At 41.9% G+C, this 21,168-nt stretch overlaps 1 protein-coding gene across 3 annotated transcripts in view; it reads right to left on the minus strand.

Moving 5' to 3' along the window:
- THRA (thyroid hormone receptor alpha) overlaps positions 1 to 21,168 on the minus strand; it is a 286,969-nt gene that overhangs the window by 118,249 nt on the left and 147,552 nt on the right. For all 3 annotated transcript variants that reach the window (XM_040331865.1, XM_040331864.1, XM_040331863.1), the window contains one exon: positions 763 to 999. In XM_040331865.1, the coding sequence (XP_040187799.1) occupies positions 763 to 815 (53 nt within the window). In that variant the 5' untranslated portion in view covers positions 816 to 999. The remainder of the gene's footprint in view (positions 1 to 762; positions 1,000 to 21,168) is intronic.

Below are 21,168 nucleotides of genomic sequence, written 5' to 3' on the forward strand. Positions count from 1 at the left end.
TGTCAGAAGAATGGTTTAGCACCACGTCCAGACAACTAGTTTTTTCAGAAGGAGAGGTAAACACTGGCAGTTCACTTATTATCTTTGCAGAATTTTTTAATGTCAATCTATTGTGAAATACATATTAAGACTTCCATTGCTAGTCTCCTTGTGAAAATACTAATCGCCTGGCTATTAAGCTACTCACTGGCTTCAGTACTTCCAGGGGTATTGATCTCCAAGGTCCCTCGCAGCTCCCGCTGGCTTCTCCCGATGACCTCCATGTCACTACTGTCTCAAATATTGATGTGAAGGTCAATGCAAAGAACTGTGGGAGACTCGGGAGATGGACACTCCTGAAGCTGTTGGTTTGCTAGTGAACTTTGGGAGACCATATCTCTTGGTGGGAGCAAAGGAAAAGTATCGCTCTTCTTTACAGGTACATGCTTGCTTGATACAGGTCGCTTTAAATAAGGGTCTGCATCAGACATCCACTAGGTGGCGTGTGTTGTATTTAAACTTTGCTTTTGGCTGTTTCACTCTACAGCACAGCCAGCTTCTCAGATGTACATTTATGAAATGCAGTTGAAATATCTCTAGGGCACAGAACACTCCTTGATGATGGGAAATTGTCTTGGGTGCACAGACACTCCAGCTTGCATATAGAAAACATGAAGTAACTGATCTGGTGTGACCGCCTACATTCCAGACTAGACGCATGCATTCCAATAACAGCCCTAGAGAAGCAAACTCAGGTGACTAACAATGTATGGAGCATTTTACCTTTTTTCATCTGGCTCTGACAAGCAGTCCAGCCCGCTAAGATTCTGGTCCATTCAACGTAATTCCATCCAGAACCAATCAGAAGAGACCAAGGCGGGCTCCGCCCCCAGCTGCCTGATGTTCATGGGACACGGCCGTGTTCACATGGAGGCAGGTTCTACGCTCTCCCCGGACAGACCATTCCCTCTTCAGACAGAGGGGTGCATAGAGAAAGGGCCTTGTTTCCTAAGGGGTCCCCTGAAAGAAAAAAACAGAAAGAAAAATAAGACAATGACTATTTTCATGCATCAACCTGAGATATGAAATAGAACTATGAACACATACAGAACAAAGCAATTTATAACATATAGATTATGTTTATAAATCTATGCTGGATTAGTGGAAGGCTCAGCAAATTTGGGTAATGGGCCTTATAGCAATTATATCACAATTGGTTTTGTCCAAACTTTCTCCAGGTGACCCCAATGTAGGTCTCACACCAAAGGTCTACGAAAGTCAGAAAGTAAGTCCTATGGGCCAGATTCACAAAAGGGATACAACGGCGTATCTCCTGATACGCCGTCGTATCCCTGTTTCTATCTATGCGACTGATTCATAGAATCAGTTACGCATAGATATCCCTAAGATCCGACAGGTGTAATAGTTTTACACTGTCGGATCTTAGGATGCAGTACCGCGGCCGCCGCTGGGGGGAGTTTGCGTCATAAACCAGCGTCGGGTATGCAAATTAGGAGTTACGGCGGATCCCCGACGGATTTTCGCGTTCGCTACGTCGCCGCTAGTCTAGTTTCCCGTCGCAAAGTTAGTCGTCGTTTTAGGTGCCCTAACTTTAGTCAGCAAACGTATTGCTGTCTAAAGTATGGCCGTCGTTCCCGCGTTGAAATTGAAAATTTAACGTCATTTGCGTAACACGTCCGGAAATACGGAAGTACGCTACGCGCGTTGCCGTTCGAAAAAATGACGTCACGGCGCGCAAAGCACGGCGGGAGTTCGGAGTAGGTCCGGCACGGGAGCGCGCCTAATTTAAATGGCACACGACCATTTAAATTGGCCCGCCTTGCGCCGGAGGCCACGGGTGTAGTTTTCATCGCAAGTGCTTTGTGAATCAGGCACTTGCGATGAAAACTTGCGGCGGTGTAACGTATCTACGATACGTTACGCCGCCGCGATTCTACGTGAATCTGGCCCTATGTTTCTGACCTGAAAGTGGGGTCTGAGCCGATCATGATGCAGATGGAATATAAAAAGAAGCTCTAATAAAATCAATTCCAAAGTAACACAATGACTTATAGAAGAAGAGAAGTGCTGCCTTCAGTACTACTGATCCTGATTACAGGTAAGGAGATTTCAGGGAACACTTCCTGAATACAAAAGGATATTGGGTACTGCCATTTTTACATGTCAGGCTTGTAAAATGTATCGGGCCAGGCTAAATTCTTCCTACTCGTCTTAATTCACTCCTATGGGCTTAACATATTGACCAGACAACCAGCCTTTCCTGGTAAGCAGATACTGTTCACCAGAAGGGGTACTGGTGCAGCAAAGGTTTGGTTATTGCTTTGAACATGTGGGGACGGGAATTCACTTACAGGCCTGTCATGTAAAAATGATGGTACTTCATAAATTCCTTCTACTTTAATCTCCACTGAGAAGAAGCAATTAAGGGGAAATTTGATAACCTTGAAAAAAATGCATAACATGGTTCACTAAGTAAACTTGGTTTACATAGAAGAATAACTAAAATCTAAACTTTTCTCTTTAGTTTGAGAGGGATTAGAACACCTGTCAGGTTTTCATTGCTGTCTGTGCCCCCGTTACGGAGATCCATGCTCTGTATTTGACCTATTTATCATCATCACCAAGAGTGAAAGAAAATACTAAATTGTGGGCTGCCACCAGAACAGGAATAGAGGGGATATCTTCCAATGAGGGCACTTGTTCTGGTGACAACCAGTAATCCCCTCACTTTGGAGGGATTTCTGCAATTTGCCAAACATGGTTAAAAAAATGTTTTACAGTTACAACCCTCCCTTACTATATATATATATATATATATATATATATATATATATATATATATATATATATATATATATATATATATATATATATATATATAGTAAAAATAAAAAAGAGTAAAGCACTGTACACAATAAAAAAGAGTAAAGCACTGTACACAATAATCAGAAGATCGTACAAAAAATACTGCTTTTGATGCAATCATACAATAATCTGATTGTTAGTACACAGCTGGCGTCCGAAATTTTCCAAAAGGAAAAAAGAAAAATTTTCTCGTACGATACCAGATCGTAAGATTTTCGTTTAACCAGTAAAGTTTTCGTATGAAAATACAATACAAATACATTACATACCAAATTTGTATTCTGCCGTATGAGAATTTTTGTATTTAACCACTTAAGACCCGGACCAAAATGCAGGTAAAAGACCAGGCCCCTTTTTGCGATTCGGCACTGCGTCGCTTTAAATGACAATTGTGCGGTCTTGCGACGTGGCTCCCAAACAAAATTGGCATCCTTTTTTTCCCACAAATAGAGCTTTCATTTGGTGGTATTTGATCACCTCTGCGGTTTTTATTTTTTGCGCAATAAACAAAAATAGAGCGACAATTTTGAAAAAAATTCTATATTTTTTACTTTTTGCTATAATAAATATCCCCCAAAAACATATAAATATATTTTTTCCTCAGTTTAGGCCGATACGTATTCTTCTACCTATTTTTGGTAAAAAAAAATGCAATAAGCGTTTATCGATTGGTTTGCGCAAAATTTATAGTGTTTACAAAATAGGGGATAGTTCTATTGCATTTTTATTCATTTTTTTTTTTTTACTACTAATAGCGGCGATCAACGATTTTTTTCGTGACTGCGACATTATGGCGGACACTTCGGACAATTTTGACACATTTTTGGGACCATTGTCATTTTCACAGCAAAAAATGCATTTAAAATGCATTGTTTACTATAAAAACGACATTTACAGTTTGGGAGTTAACCACAAGGGGGCGCTGAAGGGGTTAAGTGTGACCTCATGTGTGTTTACAACTGTAGGGTGGTGTGGCTGTAGGTCTGACATCATTGATTGTGCGTCCCTATATTAGGGAACACACAATCGATGACAGCGCCACAGTGAAGAACGGGGAAGCCGTGTTTACACACGGCTCTCCCCGTTCTTCAGCTCCGGGGACCGATTGCGGGACTCTATCGGCGATCGGGTCCGCAAGTCCCGCGGCCGTGGTTACGGAGCTTCGGACAGGGTCGCGGGCGCGCGCCCGCGACCCACCGCTGGGCTTTATACAGTCACGTAGAGGTACGTGATTGTACCCAGCGGTGCCATTTTGCCGATGTATATCGGCGTTAGGCAGTCCTTAAGTGGTTAAGTAACTTATGGAGACTAGCTAGCATCCAAAAAAAGCAATGAAAGTGTGTGGTCTTCTACAGGTACTAGGAGCTAGATGTGTTTCTCACTATTAATCCTATAATAGAAGGTGTAAGCTCCAATTTCTTAAGGCCCATACACACCGTACGCCCGTACACTTTTTCGGGTTTCATCGGACAAAAAGTTCGGTCTGCAAACGGACAAACTTTACGTCAACAATAGTCCGATGGTGCCTAGTCCGACCGTGTGTACAGCAAGCAATCGGACTTTTGTACAAAGTACAAACGCGCATGCTCAGAAGCAAAGACCAGCCGGAAGCGTTCTGTCTGGTAAAACTAGCGTTCGTATTTGAAAGTGCACATTCGTGACGCGGCAAGTTCTGAAATCAAGAAAAGCAGTGCACATTCTCTTCTTCTTTATAATGTGATAATACTAAAAGCTGCTTTGCTGGTGATACTGACAGAGTAAAAACAAATGTCTTTACTTTGGATTAGTGTATTTTGGTTATATGAATCAAACATATTTCTATATTTTTTTGGGGGTCTAGTTAGCACAACCCCATTGCGCAACATGTCTGCTTGACGAACGGACGTTCAGAAACAAACAAAATTGCACGAAACTGAAAATCGCGAATGCACACAGACGAAACCTCTACTAACTCTCGATTAGCAGAAGGAGCCCAAAGGGTGACGCCGGAGAATTGAACTTCCTCTTTTAAACTCTCGTCAGTACGTTGAAACGTCACTACGTTCGTGTTTGTTGCCGAAAAAGTGAGTGTGACCGGACAACTTTCAAGGGAAAGTTTGTTTGATGTCCGACCGTGTGTACGAGGCTTTAAAGTTACTGGAGGATTCTGCCTCGTCTTGAATTTAGCTGAATAGAGTGTGCTCTACCAGTGAGATCCCACCTCCAGCACACAGATAGGTCTTTCCCTGGTGATATCCAACCTCCAGCACACAGATAGGTCTTTCCCTGGTAATATCCAACCTCCAGCACACAGATAGGTCTTTCCCTGGTAATATCCAACCTCCAGCACACAGATAGGTCTTTCCCTAGTGATATCCAACCTCCAGCACACAGATAGGTCTTTCCCTGGTAATATCCAACCTCCAGCACACAGATAGGCCTTTCCCTGGTGATATCCAACCTCCAGCACACAGATAGGCCTTTCCCTGGTGATATCCAACCTCCAGCATGGTAAGTCGTGCCCAGCATGCCAGTAGTTTAAACACCAGCAGAGCATGTGCATAATCTAGGTTGGAACTTGTCCAGTATTTTACCATCCAGGTCAGTAAAATTGAGCTTTTTACCAAAATAATAATAGGAAAGTGCTCGTAAGACCAGTATTTGTTTCCCAGATCATTAAACCTTGCCTGCAGTGTATGTACAATAAACCACCCTGTAATCAGCCCTCCAGAATAAGCATTAACTCCTCTGGGTTGCTTTACCTTGCTCCGGATCAGTACGTTTAGTGTTCTGAGGCTGCAAGGTTTTTTAATTTATTTGAGCCATTTGGTGAAATGTTTTTTTTTTTTTACTTTTTTCTTCTGGCATTCCTCGCAGACACCTGCATGCACAGCTCTGAGTGACAAGAACCCACCAGTCATTACTAGTTGTCATGTCAGCTGGTTTTCTTTCCGGTTTAGATTTGGTTGAACTTGATGACTTGTACTCTTTCAACCTGAATAATTATGTAACTATGAAAAGTGGAAACCCTTTTTTTTTTTTTAAAGTGTATTTTGTGCGTGTACTCGAGAGAGGAGCAGGACTGCAGGAGTTGATTCGACGCATGCGTGGAAGCATTGAACTTCCAGGGCCGCGCACGTCGCCGCGTCATCGTCGCGGCCACGTCACCGCGTATCGTGTACGCGCAGATTTCTGTCTGATGGTGTGTACAACCATCAGACAGAAATCTCCGGGCGGACATGTCCGCTGAAAACGGTCCGGTGGACCGTTTTCAGCGGACAGTCCATCCGTCTGTACGAGGCCTTAAAGGGTTAGATTGCCTTTACCAAAAAACGGCCTATGCAGGTAAAGGATAGATAAAAACTGTGCAGCTGTGACCAAAGTTGAATAATGCCCTTGTTACAGGTGTGGGTCATTTACTTGGCCAAAAAACTCTCAGATATGGCATCATCCCGTTCTGCTTGGCTTCTAGGTCATTGATAAGACACTTCCAGCCAATTCAAACCACCTCACATGTGGTCTCTCTCCCTATCCCTGTAGCTCTGAGCTCAGATAACATAGTGGACCACAACATATGCGCGCGCGCGGGGGGGGGGGGGGGTGAGCATTTGCCCCTGTAATGGCTGGGAGTGTCTGAGCAACTTCATAGCAATAAGGCAGGACAGGATGATACCACCTCTGGCTGGGAGTTCTGTGAACGGGCTTCAGGAGGTACATGCATAACCTTCACCTATAGCAAAGGCATTATACAACTTTAGTCAGAACTGCACGGTTTGTTTTATATATCTTATGTGCATAGGCAGTTTTTGGTAAAGGTGAACTAGCCCTTTACCAAGATCCCCTGGCTGTGAACCAGTCATTTTTATTGGTGCAGTTAAATAAACTTTAGTGGGATATGTAGACTTTATATTGCCCATAGTGACCAAAATCCAGCTGACATTCCAGTGCATGTCAGAAAATGAGAGCCCACACCTAACTGGTCGTTAAGGGCAACACTAGTATTATATAATTGATCCCCTAATAAGGCTTATTATGAGAGTATACAGGACCACTGCCTCCTAATCACCTCCTTGTTAAAGCTGTTTAATGGCAAGGCAAAATAGAAGACTCGGCCTAATTAAGCTCTGTATGGGTGCAACGCTACAGCGTCTTTGGAGAGATATTTTAGGTACAAAGGATTCATTTTAGAAAAGGGATAAATGTAAATGGAAATCTCTTGCAATGGAATTTTTTTACTCCACCTTCAGAAATGCCTTTCTAAATATGCTGCAAATCAATTGCAGGGATGGAAGCGGTTTTGTAGAAACTAGTAAGCCAGAAAATTGCAAAAACAACAAAAATGTGTAATAATCAGGTACAGACAGGATTACCCAGTATCGGGATTTCAGGAGAACACCAAGGGTAGCGCTAGCAAAGACAAGGCTATGGGGGTTGATCTAATAAAACTGGAGAGAGCAAAATCCGGAGCAGCTGTGCATGGCAGCCAATCAGCTTCTAACTTCCGCTTGTTCAATTAAGCTTTGAAAATAAAACCTGGAAGCTGATTGGTTTCTATGCAGAGCTGCACCAGATTTTGCACTCTCCAGTTTTAGTAAATCAACTTCTATGTGTAGTAGGCACTCTGGAATATGCCATTTCTATCAGTATCAGCGGCATAAAATCAAGCTGTCCATATATGGGTAAAGATTTGTAAAAAAACAAAACAAATGTGTTATAGGAACGTTTATTCATTTTTCTAATGGCGTCAAATCAGTGATCTTAGTGATGGGGAAACTCAAAGGAGCAGTATAGAAGGCAGGGACTGATACGAATATATATGTAAAGCATTGTGTAAATTCTCAGCGCTTTATACTGTATTTATTGGCGTATAACACTCACTTTTTTACCCTGAAAGTAGAGGGTAAATTGTGTCTGTGTGTTATACGCAGGGGGCTGTGGAAAGTTTTTTTCCTGAAACTTCCCTCTTAAAGTTAGGGTGAGTGTTATACGCCTGTACGTGTTATACGCCGATAAATACGGTAAGTACCTGGAATAAATCAAATATAATTTTTTTTATCAAACTACCAAAATACTAACAAGTAATGTGGTTTTCATAAAGGAAAATCTAATAATCATAATCAAATGTTAAAAGCAAACACATTTCTTTGAAGGACTTGAATGACATTCATCAAGTTTCTGATGGCATTATCAAATGTACTGATGAAAGGGAACAGACGGGGGCGCAAGCCAAAGTGTAGGAGACAGGAAGGAGCAAGCACCTAGTGCATTACCGCAAAAAAACCTTTTGAGCAAAATTTGAGCAAATACAATGGATACAAATTGGATACTTACAAAAGTGCAACTGGTAAAAACACTTAGACCACAAAATGCCATATGATGTAAAATATGTATGCTCCACTTGTATCCCACTATATAGCCAAGCTGACGTGTTTCGGGGGCACACCCCCTTCCTCAGAGCAGAGCTTTATATAACTTCTCAGAAAAATATAATATATTCGATATATGCCTACTATTCTACGTTTGTGGGTAGTTTTTAAAAATAAACCTGTTTTTAAGTACTACAACTAGGCTGGGGCCCATATCTGTTACCTTTTGTCTTTTGCAGAGCATTGCTTCATGCTATGGGGAGCTGCTGCCCATAAGATACAGCGCTATATGCACTGTAATTGATTTTATACTATGGACTTTTTTAAAGGACTCATTTAGTGGTTTACCATTTCCTGCACCATTTCCTTTTTATGTACTGATGAGATTTTTTGCATGAATGTTCACACTAGAATCTATGGCAAGCTTTATGCCAACTAAGGATGAGCTCAGGCGTGTTCGCAACCTTCACATGCAAAGCCCGCCAGAAAGTCGGCACTGCACAGCGCCAATCACAGGCAGTGAGACATTTCTCAGATTGGGAAAATGTCTCACCTCACGATTAGTTGCGATTAGTGATTTGCAGTGCCGACTTCCGGGTGGGCTCTGCACGTGCGGGTTGCGAACACACCTGAGCTCATCCTTAATGCCAACAGACTAGCTGAAAACTAACGACTTGTAAAAATGCTCCCTCAGGCCCCCTTCCAAAAAATGTAAGAGAGCCTGAAGACCTGTCCTAGGCAGTTAGTCATGTGATCTCTGTTGAAGGGGAGGGTCAGAGTTCAGATTGGTGGATACTCCTCTTTAGCAGAGATCATGTGACCAAAACTGAAATGAGCCTAGAGCAGCTTCTTCCTAAGAACCCATTCACACAGGGGCAACACGACTTCCAGCACGACTTTGGGAGGCAACTTGGACACGACTTGAGTATGAATCAGCAGGCAACTTACAAGGCAACTTCAAGTTGCCTCCAGGACAGTACAAGGCAACCTCAAGTCGCCTCCAGGACAGGAGGCTTTCCAGTGGCCAATCAAACAATCAGCTCTGTGGGAGGGAGGGGTTTGCCTGAGAAATGTATGTTATCTTCCTGTATTGTTGCTTCAGTTAAGACAGTGATCAGACTTCTGAGGCGATTTCCATTGAAATCAATGGGTACAAGTTGCCTAGAAGTCGGATTGAAGTAGTACAGGAACCTTCAGTAGTGTACATTAAGGCTCCATTCACACCTAGGCAGACAAATTTGCGGCGTTTTGTCGCCGCAAATCGCGGTACAAATAGCGGCGTTTTGTACCGCAATTTGCAGCGACAAAACGCCGGTATTGTCCGCCTAGATGTGCCCCAGATTGACCCCCTCTATGGAGATGGTTCCCATCTCCTAGCTGAACGCCGAAAGCCGCCTGAAAAAAAGGTCCGGGACCTTTTTTCAGGCGGCAGGCGTCCGGCGTTCAGCGTGGAGATGTGAACCATCTCCATAGAGGGACATGTGTTTTCATCCCTCTGGCGGCAGCGGCGTAGAACTACAGGCGTAAAAACACCTAGATGTGAATGGGGGCTAAGACGGCTCCCATTCATTTTCTGGACCGCGCGACTTGGGGCGACTTGAAGTCGGATTCCCAGGTCGCCCCAATGTGAACCGGCTCTTAGGAAAAGTATGTTTTGTTTTAAACAATAGCACTCTCTACTTTTGAAGACAGGCAAAGAGTATACAAGTACAGCCTACAATTACAGAGATAGTTACTGTAACTAGAAACCACCTGTTTTAGGAGTTCTGGCCATCATCAGAACAGTGTATAGAACACAGCTGTATGCAGCAATAAAGTCGTCTAGCTTTAACAATACAGCTAACTGCGGATCACTCTGTCAGTTGGTGCTCAGGGACTACACCAGCTCACACTTGACATTTTCACTGAACAACGTCAGCATTCAATAACGAAACATAGATCTGATTAAAATTCCTTGGCAAAAGAATAAAAGATAAAACGTATCTCTCTATATATATATATCTATAATCAGGCAGCGATATAGCCATTGGCTTTTTCGGCAGTTATCCGATGTATGCACATCCTTGACTGACATTTACCAAGCAGCATTTATCAAGATCACATGAGAGTCAAATCAGCACTCGTATATAAACAGAATTTGAAAATTTCCAATTCAATGTAAGGCCCGATGTACACGGGACGCTGCTAAACGTACATTCAGAGGCAGTTGGACGCTTTATTCCAACTGCCCCTGAACTCATTTAATGTTATCCTATGTGACCATGTACACAGTCTCGTTTATTGACGTTTTTAGGCAAATGTGTTTAACAGCGTTTCTTTGAAAGCAAAAAAAATGGGCTCAGATGCAGAAGATTTCCATGTTTCAGACGCCAAATGTGACTAAACGCTGTAACCCACGTTTAGCAGCGTTTCGTTTATAGGCGTTTTTCATTTTTGCCCATTTTTATTTATTGAAACGCTTCTAAACGCAAACGCAGCAAAACGCGCCTAAACGCGCCAAAACTGAAGTTTTAAACGTGGGTTAATCATTTAGGAGCAGTTGTAAAAGCGTCCCGTGTACATGGAGCCTAAAGCAGTATTGGAATCTCAAGCTCAGTGACTGATATCTGAAATGGGTCTTAGCAGCCATAGATGGTTCGAATCTCAGCCAGTTCAGCAGGGACGGGCTGAGATTCAAACAATGTATGGGTAGGCGGATTATACCCAAGTCGATCGATGGATCAACTTGGGTACAACCAGCATGCCCGATTTTTACATACAATTATTGTCAGTGACTATAGCCAATAGCAATAGTCACTGGTGAATCTCAGCTATTTCAGCAGCGACTGGCCGTGATTCGAATGTATGGGCAGGTTAATTGTCAAATCGATGGATTGACCTGGGTGCAACCAGCATGCTGGATTTTTACATGAGATTATTGCCAATAATCACTGGTGTTCTTCCAGCGGTGGGGTTAAGCCATCCCTGCCGGGAGAACACAATGGCTCCATGAGAGGGACTCCCCCCCCCCCCCCCCCATCAAAGACTGTGTTGATATTGGAGTGATTTTCTTTCCTGCAAACATCACATCATCTATGGCCAGCCTTACATAGTGGTGTAGAATACACAGTGGTCACACAGGGGCATATTGATAAAACATTCACCAAATAATCACTGCAGGTACATTTTCCTGGTGCATGTGTTGGAAATGATTAACCAATGTTTGGTGAATGTTCACAGCTTTTTTCATGTACCCTGTACTGTTACACAATGTCATTCAGAATTGTGTTTCTTGTTATAGAGGTGTTGTAATTACAGGGCATGCAGATACAATGTGCTTGACATATGTTTGAGGTGCTTCTATCACACTTAAGTCATCAAATACAAACACATTGTAAATGCATGTGTGGCACATGACAAATGAGATCCATTTTCCCCATAGGTGCCGTTTGCTTGCTACTGTAGCTTGTATTCCTCATTTGGACCATTTAGAATTGTGCATTGCAGTAAAGTGCAACATTCCAATGCATAATAACTGTAGTGGGCAATGCACCCGCCTTGCAGCATTGTGGTGCGCAGCACAAAATCTTTCTGGAGTTTAGTTTCCCACGATCAGGATAAACGCCAAGTGGAAACTGCTACTGGAAGGATGGATGGGGGAGTTGGTCTGAGGAGCAAAAGTTTCAGTAAGTATTTAGAGAGGAACTGCAGTCTGCTCACATAATTTGTAATAAAAACATCTTTGCCATCCTGAAGCTTCCCTGCAACCACTTTGGATATTATTTTATATATACTGTGAATATGCTGCAGAAATCTCCCTCCATTAAGTCTGGCTGCAGCCATTTTAACTGTGGGCAGCTGAAGCTGCTACCTGTTTACTTCCTGGATTTACACAGACACACAGAGGCACACCTCCAGCTCTGCAGTTTTCATTGACCCTCTTATGACTCATCCCCCCTCCCTTCTTGGCAAACTCTCACAAGAGTGAGAGCTGTGCATGATGTCATAAGCTCTAGCCTGATGGTGTGATATATTCAATCCTGCATATAAATGTTAAAGTGATTGTAAACGATCACCTTGTAAAACAACCCATTCAGTTTAAAATACAAATGAAAGGCAAAACATTTGTATATAGATATAAAAAAAATGATAAATATTTGTTTTCCCTTTTTTATAAATTATCACATTACCTCTGTTCTCAGTTGCATAAGAGCTGGATGGAGGAGAAGCAGCAGCACACTGGAGATTCCCAATGAATGACTGTGCATGGGGGGGGTGTCAGGACACATTTGATCATTGGAGAGCAGGCTGAGTTCCCAGCATAGCTAGAGAACCGACCATGGTGTGCTCTCCTGCTTAGTGCGGTAAGTTTTTAAGAGGACTGCCAGCAACACCAGGGATTTAAGCGCTGCGTAAACTGTTGGCGCTATATAAATCCTGTATAATAATAATAATAATAATAATTTTACATAAAAGAAGCAATACAAAGAGAACAGGATACTTTCTCATACAAGTACATGGTACATCAGGCACATATCAGGAATATGAAGTGTTGGAGTAACAAACGCTAATGCTCATGAACACTGCAGCCTGGAACCCCCCCCCCCCCATTTTAGCAAATGTGTCCATGTGCACTATGGCTTTTTCAGGAGTTTACAGGCATATTCTCTTATGCCGGCCATACACGGATCTAAGAATTTTCGTTCGTGTTTTGCATTATTAGTGGGCCGCAGCAACAGCCGATTTTCGTGCGGCAATCAAATTTGAGGAATCGGACATGTTGGAAATTATTTGAAAAACAAACAATTTTCTAATCAATGATGGGAGAATCATGCAGGAAATGTAATAGAAAAAAAATGCGCATGTGCAAGAAAATAAAATTTACGGAGAAAAAAGAAGATTCCCGGCCACAAATTATTTTCTGTAGCAACATGAAAGCTTGGTCGGCCGAATTTTGAAAATCAATTTAGAAGAAAACAAACTTTCTGATTTCGAAAATAAAATTTGTTCGAAATTCGACCGTGTATGGAGGTAGAAAAACCCCCCACCAAACTTGCGGATTTGAGAGAAGCTTTTGCGCCGAAAAGACACCTAAGTGCGAAAAACATGCAAATGAGCATGAAAAAGCTCAAAGAGGCTCAAACACACATAAAAATAGGAAGGTTTGTGAAAACGAACGCTTATGTTCAAAGAAGCTGAATAAAAACATGCAAATAAGCCCAGTAAAGTACAAGCTTCTCCAAGCTGAAATAAAAGCTCAAATGCCTGTATTTTTATTTGACCTGCAGTGTGCACGAGCCCTAATGAGAGCACTGGCTGTAGCTTTGAGCAGGAATGCGACCCTAATGCGACCGTACACACGACCGTTTTTTGACGAGGAAAATTCTATTTTTTAAATTGGTCGTGAAAAACGTTTGTATGCTCCAGAGCATTTTTCTCAACGAGAAAACAATGGGAAACCGTGGTAATACCGCAGAGGCGCATTGTGGGCGGTATTAACCTTTTTTCAGCTGCTAGCGGGGGTTAATACCGCACCGCTAGCGGCTGAATCCCGCGGAAATTCCCGACGGTATAGCGCCGCTATTTTTAGCTGCGCTATACCGCCAGCGCACCTCCCGCCCCATTGTGAAAGGGGCCTTAAAGCTACAGCTAGTAAAAATATTTAAGAATAGCGAAACAGTTCTGAAAAAAGCTTGAAGAGCTTAATGAAAGCAGCCTGGAGCGAGATAAATGCTTTGTAAATATTTGGTGCACATGATGGCCTTCAGATTAACATTTACTAGCAGAGACTGACAAATACCTGTGTGCTTAGATCCTAAAATACGTCTATATTTCCCATCTAAAAATTCTGCATGCATCCCACAAACTGGGTGTTCGACATCACTGACTATCAAAGAGCCCCATGTACAAAAGGTATTTCAAAAGAAAAAGTGTTCTTTTTTCTACCCTACACCAAGAAAACGACCAAACGGGGAAAGGGCAGGAACGCGAGAACATTTTCCTTACATCAGGGCCAATGTATCTCTGGGTTAGAATGAATGAATTGATAAAACCCTCACGCATTTTCCTCATGCTCGGAATGCCAATATCTCACTATCATTCTTTCTACCAAGAGCAATTATCACTTATTAAAACAGATGTGGCGGGTGATGGGGACTTTTCTAATTAAACAGAATGAAAAAGAGTATGAATAACAAATACAGCAGCTCATGAGAGATTATAATAAAGAAAATATGCATAGAAAATTATATGTCCTTAGAACGCAAAATACTTTAATATTGTTGAAATGTTTTACTACTGTACAAGCTCTGTAATTACCAGCTCTGGCGCCGTTGATGCCTTGTTTGTTAATCTTTTCTGCTTACATTAATAATAAAAAATAAAAAAATGTAAAAAAAAAAAAAAAAAAACTTTAATACAGCGAAAAATAAAACTCATTATAATTTTACTTAAAAATATAATTAAACATTTAAACTAGTAATCTTAATTTGCAAAAAAAAAAAAAAAAAGAAAGATCTATTAGCACATCTATGTATGTGTAAAAGCCCCTACTGTATTGCTGAAGAAAACAAAATGACTTTGCCGAGCAGCCGATTTTTTATGTGCGCTCTAATTTTAGGCTACAGGAGGCTGACAATTGTTCTTGTATAGATTTTATTATTTTATTTTATATAGGAAAACATTTTTTTTTTATATATTTTTCCCACTTATTTTCTTTTAGAAAAGTTCCTGAAATATAGTACCCATTAATGATTGTTATATATTTTTTGAAAATGATACAGAAAAAGGTTAAGGTATATTTTTATATACATAAAAAAAAAAAAAAAAGGATATATTTCTTTTTGACTATACTTTTTTTTTCAGCCGTTACTGTAATAGTTTTTGTACTTTGAGTGAACTTGTCTGCCATCATAGGTTCACCAGTGACTTTAATGATGCTTCTTTTCCAGTAGGATGTAAATCTCTCCATAATGTCTTAAGATGTTTCTGCGACAGGACCCTTCCACCATTCCAGCAGGGTCTGATGGGCGTATCCCCCCAATCCCCCCTCCTCAGGAGTACTTAGGGGTCTGTGTCTGGGACTAACCGCAGCGTCTGCTTTCAACATAGAGTCTCTGCTGTAACCAGAGAAATATGCGCTTCCCTCCCCGTTGCAGGCGGCAAGTAAGGAATGGTCACAATATATGTCGGAGCAAGGCCTCCCTTTATGTAATGTCCCTGTCTTAAAGGACTAGCAAACTTATAATGGAAAGCTGCTGTGGGTAGTAGAGCTACAAATTATATTCAGAAACATGCAAGACACCATCTAGTTTAGCCTCTGTGGTTGGCTAAAGATGGCCATTCTGTTGGATATTTCGTCAGAACACCCGTTGTGATGGAAATAGCCTGGATTCCTAACCGATAGAAAAAAAAAAGATCGTTAGTAGGCACGACCATCGGTTAAAAATCCACGCATGTTTAGACTAAATTAGGGGACGGGAGCGCTCGTTCTGGTAAAACTAGCATTCGTTATGGAGATAGCACATTCATCACGCTGTAACAGACAGAAAAGCGTGAAACGTCTTTAGGGTGGAACATACAACATGTTCCCGCTCATGCAGCTGCTCCGAGCCCTCTGTGAGACAGCAGTAAGGGGAGAATTTCCCCGTACTAGCTGTCACTTTTTCGAAAAAGGGCGACCATGTGGGGCTCTGCCCACATGGCCTCATCATTCATTCACAGCTTGTAGTCCACAATGAGCGTTGTTGAGCACTCTGGTAGTTCAATAATTCTTCCTGTCAGTGTGAAACTGCCCACCTGTACAGCTCACACTGACAGTCTGCAGGAGTCCTGCATGGCACCAGCGATCTGCTAATCACTGGTTCAATGCTTTCCAGGCTCCTAAAACAAAAAAATATCCCACTTATTTTCTTTTAGAAAAGTTCCTGAAATATAGTACCCATTAATGATTGTTATATATTTTTTGAAAATGATACAGAAAAAGGTTAAGGTATATTTTTATATACATAAAAAAAAAAAAAAAAGGATATATTTCTTTTTGACTATACTTTTTTTTTCAGCCGTTACTGTAATAGTTTTTGTACTTTGAGTGAACTTGTCTGCCATCATAGGTTCACCAGTGACTTTAATGATGCTTCTTTTCCAGTAGGATGTAAATCTCTCCATAATGTCTTAAGATGTTTCTGCGACAGGACCCTTCCACCATTCCAGCAGGGTCTGATGGGCGTATCCCCCCAATCCCCCCTCCTCAGGAGTACTTAGGGGTCTGTGTCTGGGACTAACCGCAGCGTCTGCTTTCAACATAGAGTCTCTGCTGTAACCAGAGAAATATGCGCTTCCCTCCCCGTTGCAGGCGGCAAGTAAGGAATGGTCACAATATATGTCGGAGCAAGGCCTCCCTTTATGTAATGTCCCTGTCTTAAAGGACTAGCAAACTTATAATGGAAAGCTGCTGTGGGTAGTAGAGCTACAAATTATATTCAGAAACATGCAAGACACCATCTAGTTTAGCCTCTGTGGTTGGCTAAAGATGGCCATTCTGTTGGATATTTCGTCAGAACACCCGTTGTGATGGAAATAGCCTGGATTCCTAACCGATAGAAAAAAAAAAGATCGTTAGTAGGCACGACCATCGGTTAAAAATCCACGCATGTTTAGACTAAATTAGGGGACGGGAGCGCTCGTTCTGGTAAAACTAGCATTCGTTATGGAGATAGCACATTCATCACGCTGTAACAGACAGAAAAGCGTGAAACGTCTTTAGGGTGGAACATACAACATGTTCCCGCTCATGCAGCTGCTCCGAGCCCTCTGTGAGACAGCAGTAAGGGGAGAATTTCCCCGTACTAGCTGTCACTTTTTCGAAAAAGGGCGACCATGTGGGGCTCTGCCCACATGGCCTCATCATTCATTCACAGCTTGTAGTCCACAATGAGCGTTGTTGAGCACTCTGGTAGTTCAATAATTCTTCCTGTCAGTGTGAAACTGCCCACCTGTACAGCTCACACTGACAGTCTGCAGGAGTCCTGCATGGCACCAGCGATCTGCTAATCACTGGTTCAATGCTTTCCAGGCTCCTAAAACAAAAAAATAGTAAATGTCCCCGTTTTTTTGTACCTGCAAACATTTTTTTTTTTTTAGGTGTACAATCCCCTTTAGAACTATGGAGTGCAAAAGCCTGCTGGATTGTCCAGATCAGGCAGGCCCTCATCTTACATAAATTTGGTTCATCCAAAACTTATTACAGTGTATGGCCAGCTTCGATGCCAGATTTGTGGCGCGCTGCGTGAAGCATCTGTAGTAGATCAGACCACCCTTAGAGCCAGAAACACACATTCAATAAGCTCACAAGGTGGGGTCTGCTTACCTTGCAAATTTCTGTGAATTGTGAAAGGGATAAATGCTGCCAGCACCACTTTTCTCAAAGGGAACAATGACAATCAGGACAAGTTTTTTAACCTACCCAGTCTCCTGTATCTCACAGGCTGGCTGCACATGGCCAGACTCCTGTTGCCCAATCCATTAGGCACTCAATGATTCCAACCACAATGCAGGCAGCATTTCTTAAACCCCCTTTAGCCTACAACTGCAGATAACATACTTCCCAGTCTGCATGCTGTTTTAGCAAAACGTACAATCAGAATCAAAACATACTTTGAACAGATAATAAAATGTATTATTGAACATGGTTCAATAACCTAACAAACCACAAGGTCGAAAGCATGAAAAAAAAAAAAAAAAAAAAGTATTAATTAAATTGGCTCCCACAATTGCAGAAAAAAAAGAAAAAAAAGAATGACACAACTGGTCAGATGAAATCCTTTCACCACATCTTGGATCTATTTCTACACATAATAGAAAAAGGAGCTGAAAGAGAAGGGAGGGAGCGGAGGGATATAGTGCTAAGATTTACATTCCTATACAGAAATGAGGCTTTTGTCAGATCACTCTTCACTGCCTTCACCTCCTCAATCATGAACTCTGGTCCTCTGCCCATGTCACACAGCTGCTAGGGCCTAGTCCTGTTGCCTGGCAACCAGGCAGCCTGGACGCCACCAGAGGGATCTGTCTCTGTGAACCCTATCTATCCCTTTGGCACTTTGCCCCCTATGCCCTGTGCCAACCGCAAGCATAATGAGAGATGTTAACTCAAATACTGCTGGTGAGAAAAGAAACATATTGATGTGCCAAAATCATCACCATGATGCGATGTGAACGACTCAATTTTCACAGACAAATAATACAAGGAGAAAAAAATAAAAAATAAACTGTGCCGCGCTGCATTTTTCATTCTAAAAGCAGCTGTAACACAGGATCCAACGCTACAAAAATATGTGATCTGAACCCACAAGGCATGTGTATACATTATATATATATATATATATATATATATATATATATATATATATATATATATATATGAAGACGGGACACAATCGCCAAGGCAAATAATTTACTCGTTACTGTCTTCAAAGACCGTACTACAAAATACTTTGTCTTTGAAGAAAGAAACAAGTAAATTATTTGCATTAATAATTACCTGAGCCCCATCTCAATCTAGCGATGTGCACGGGTGCCTTAGCTGTTCCGGGACTCTCCCTCCTGATTGACTGAGACACAGCAGTGGCGCCATTGGCTCCTGCTGCTGTCAAAGTCAGTTAGCCAATGAGGAGAGAGAGGGGGTGGGGCTGAACCACGGCTCTATGTCTGAATGGACACAAGGAGCTGCGGCTCGGCTCAGGTGCCCTCATAGCAAGCTGCTTGCTGTGGGGGCACTCAACAGGAGGGAGGGGCCAGAAGCGCCAGCAAGGGACCCAAGAAGAGGAGAATCTGGGTTTCTCTGTGAAAAATCATGCATAGAGCAGGTAAGTATAACATGTTTGTTAAAACACGAGACTTTAGTATCACTTTAAAGTCCAGTAAATGCTGGGCTAATTTAAATGTTTCCAAAACACAGCTTAGGCTGTAATGTTAACCTTTAATCCAAAGTTGTCCCTACAGTACCTCTTTTTAGTTACAAGATGTCCTCAGTCTTTCAGGATTACTGTTGCCCAGCATCACTCGAACCTGGAAGATTAAAGCTGACCGTACATTATGCTCTTGTTCAATTTTCTTTAGATTTACCTTCAACTACGTAGTGTAAAGGCCTGCCTGATTGCATATCAATTGAATGTGTTTAGGTTTGACCTCATATTATATGGTTTTAGTAAATCTAAATTAAAATTGTACAAGAAGATTGTATAAATGTCCAGCTTTAGAAATACGAGAGTGCAGAGTAGTAAGTAGCGCAGGAACCTTTTTCTAAGTCGGAACAACTCAAGTCGCTCCTATTAGAATGGTTCCATTGCGACTTGTGCTCTCAAAATCGGAGTGCTTGTCGCACCAGTGTGAACCGGGAATAACTGAACAGACTGATAGGAGATTGTTTGCCATTCACAGATGCTCCAGTTTTGATACATTTTCCACATTATATTGGGGCAGTGCTAATGTCATCAATTCAACATTGCTCTGTGAATCATCCTGGACCACCCACCACTGGGAGAAGACACCGGTGTGTCATGTGACATCATAAATAAGAAAAAATTAATGTATGAATAAAAAACAAAAAATAGAGTAAGGGGAGCACTGAGGTGGGCATTAAACTTGGACTTCTAAACGTAACATTCTGCCCAGTAGCAGATACCATACAATACCTTATTACCATTACGTTGCGGAAGGCTTTGCGTGCACTTTTTTGCAAGAAATGCAATAGACAGACGACTCCATGACTAAAAAGTGTCTGATAGAATCAACGGACGAGACAATTTGACAGTTTATGGAATGAAAACAATTTTACATGAGATTGTGCTGATGCTTAGGACTTTGATGGAGCAAGATATAACATTTCAAAAGCCATCCTTTTTAGTCCCTGCAGATGTTGCAGAGATTAGCCGGCGCCATATATTAAAGCGTGTGGATCTTACATGACATTCTCTGCCTAAACTCTTTGCATATCAGGTGGAAAAGCAAACTTTAGAGACAAACTTTTCATGTGAGGCCACCTTAGGAACTCCGCTAAGTACCATTTATAGCTAAACTGGTAACACGATATAACCCTATGAAATTTTAAAAAAAACATCAACAATTGTGGGCAAAAAATAAGTTGACGTGCCCCCCGCATTCCTTTAACAGTCAGAAACATGCATAAGTATTAAAAAAAAAAGTGTGTGTGGCCACTGCTCCTTTAAGCACGTCAAAGGTGTTATTGGTGGGCAAACGAGTCGCAAAGCTCCTTGTGCAAAAAGCAGGTTTACCTTAATCCCCTTCTACCAAGCAGCACATGTTCCATTTGTTAGCCTTTCCTGTTGCTCCGTTCTGCTGCTGCCCTGAGTCACCCACAAGCTTTTGCTTACAGAAATCTATGGTTTCTCCCCATGTGACCATTCAGGTGCCTGGAGATTGGCCCAGCATTGTCACATGGAGTTGAGAAGTATATGGCCATTCCTACAACATGGGCAAAGGCACATACAATCCTTTTTTGCCATGTCGTTCTGAACTCTATACTGACTTGGCAGAAAACATTCAGAAAGACGTTGTGTGAAATTAAAAAGATGGGCAGGAGGAGGTTCAGACAGACAAGGAGCCAAGTGGCTTGTCTGTGCCAGACCCACTGGGCTACTGAACAATCTAGGCTCTTTGTGGAGACACTTGGAGGGGGGCAGGAATCCCTCATGCGGGATAGGGGATTTGCAGAATTATAGAGGAGAGGAGTGAAGGACACAGAACCCCACATAGAGACTTCTGTCTGCAAGGACTTGAAGCCAGAACTTTGTATGGGACAGTGTGAGCAGGGAAAGCAAATACATTTGATAGCAACTTCTTTCTGTCCTAACTAAGCTATTAGCTGATCTTACTGACCAAAATGGATTTTATGTCAAAACTAACAAAACTGTTTCAATCAAGAAATTACTCACACAATGGTGAAGTTGATATTTGTATC

Source organism: Rana temporaria, chromosome 12, assembly GCF_905171775.1.
Source record: "Rana temporaria chromosome 12, aRanTem1.1, whole genome shotgun sequence".
In the NCBI taxonomy this organism is placed as follows: Eukaryota; Metazoa; Chordata; class Amphibia; order Anura; family Ranidae; genus Rana; species Rana temporaria.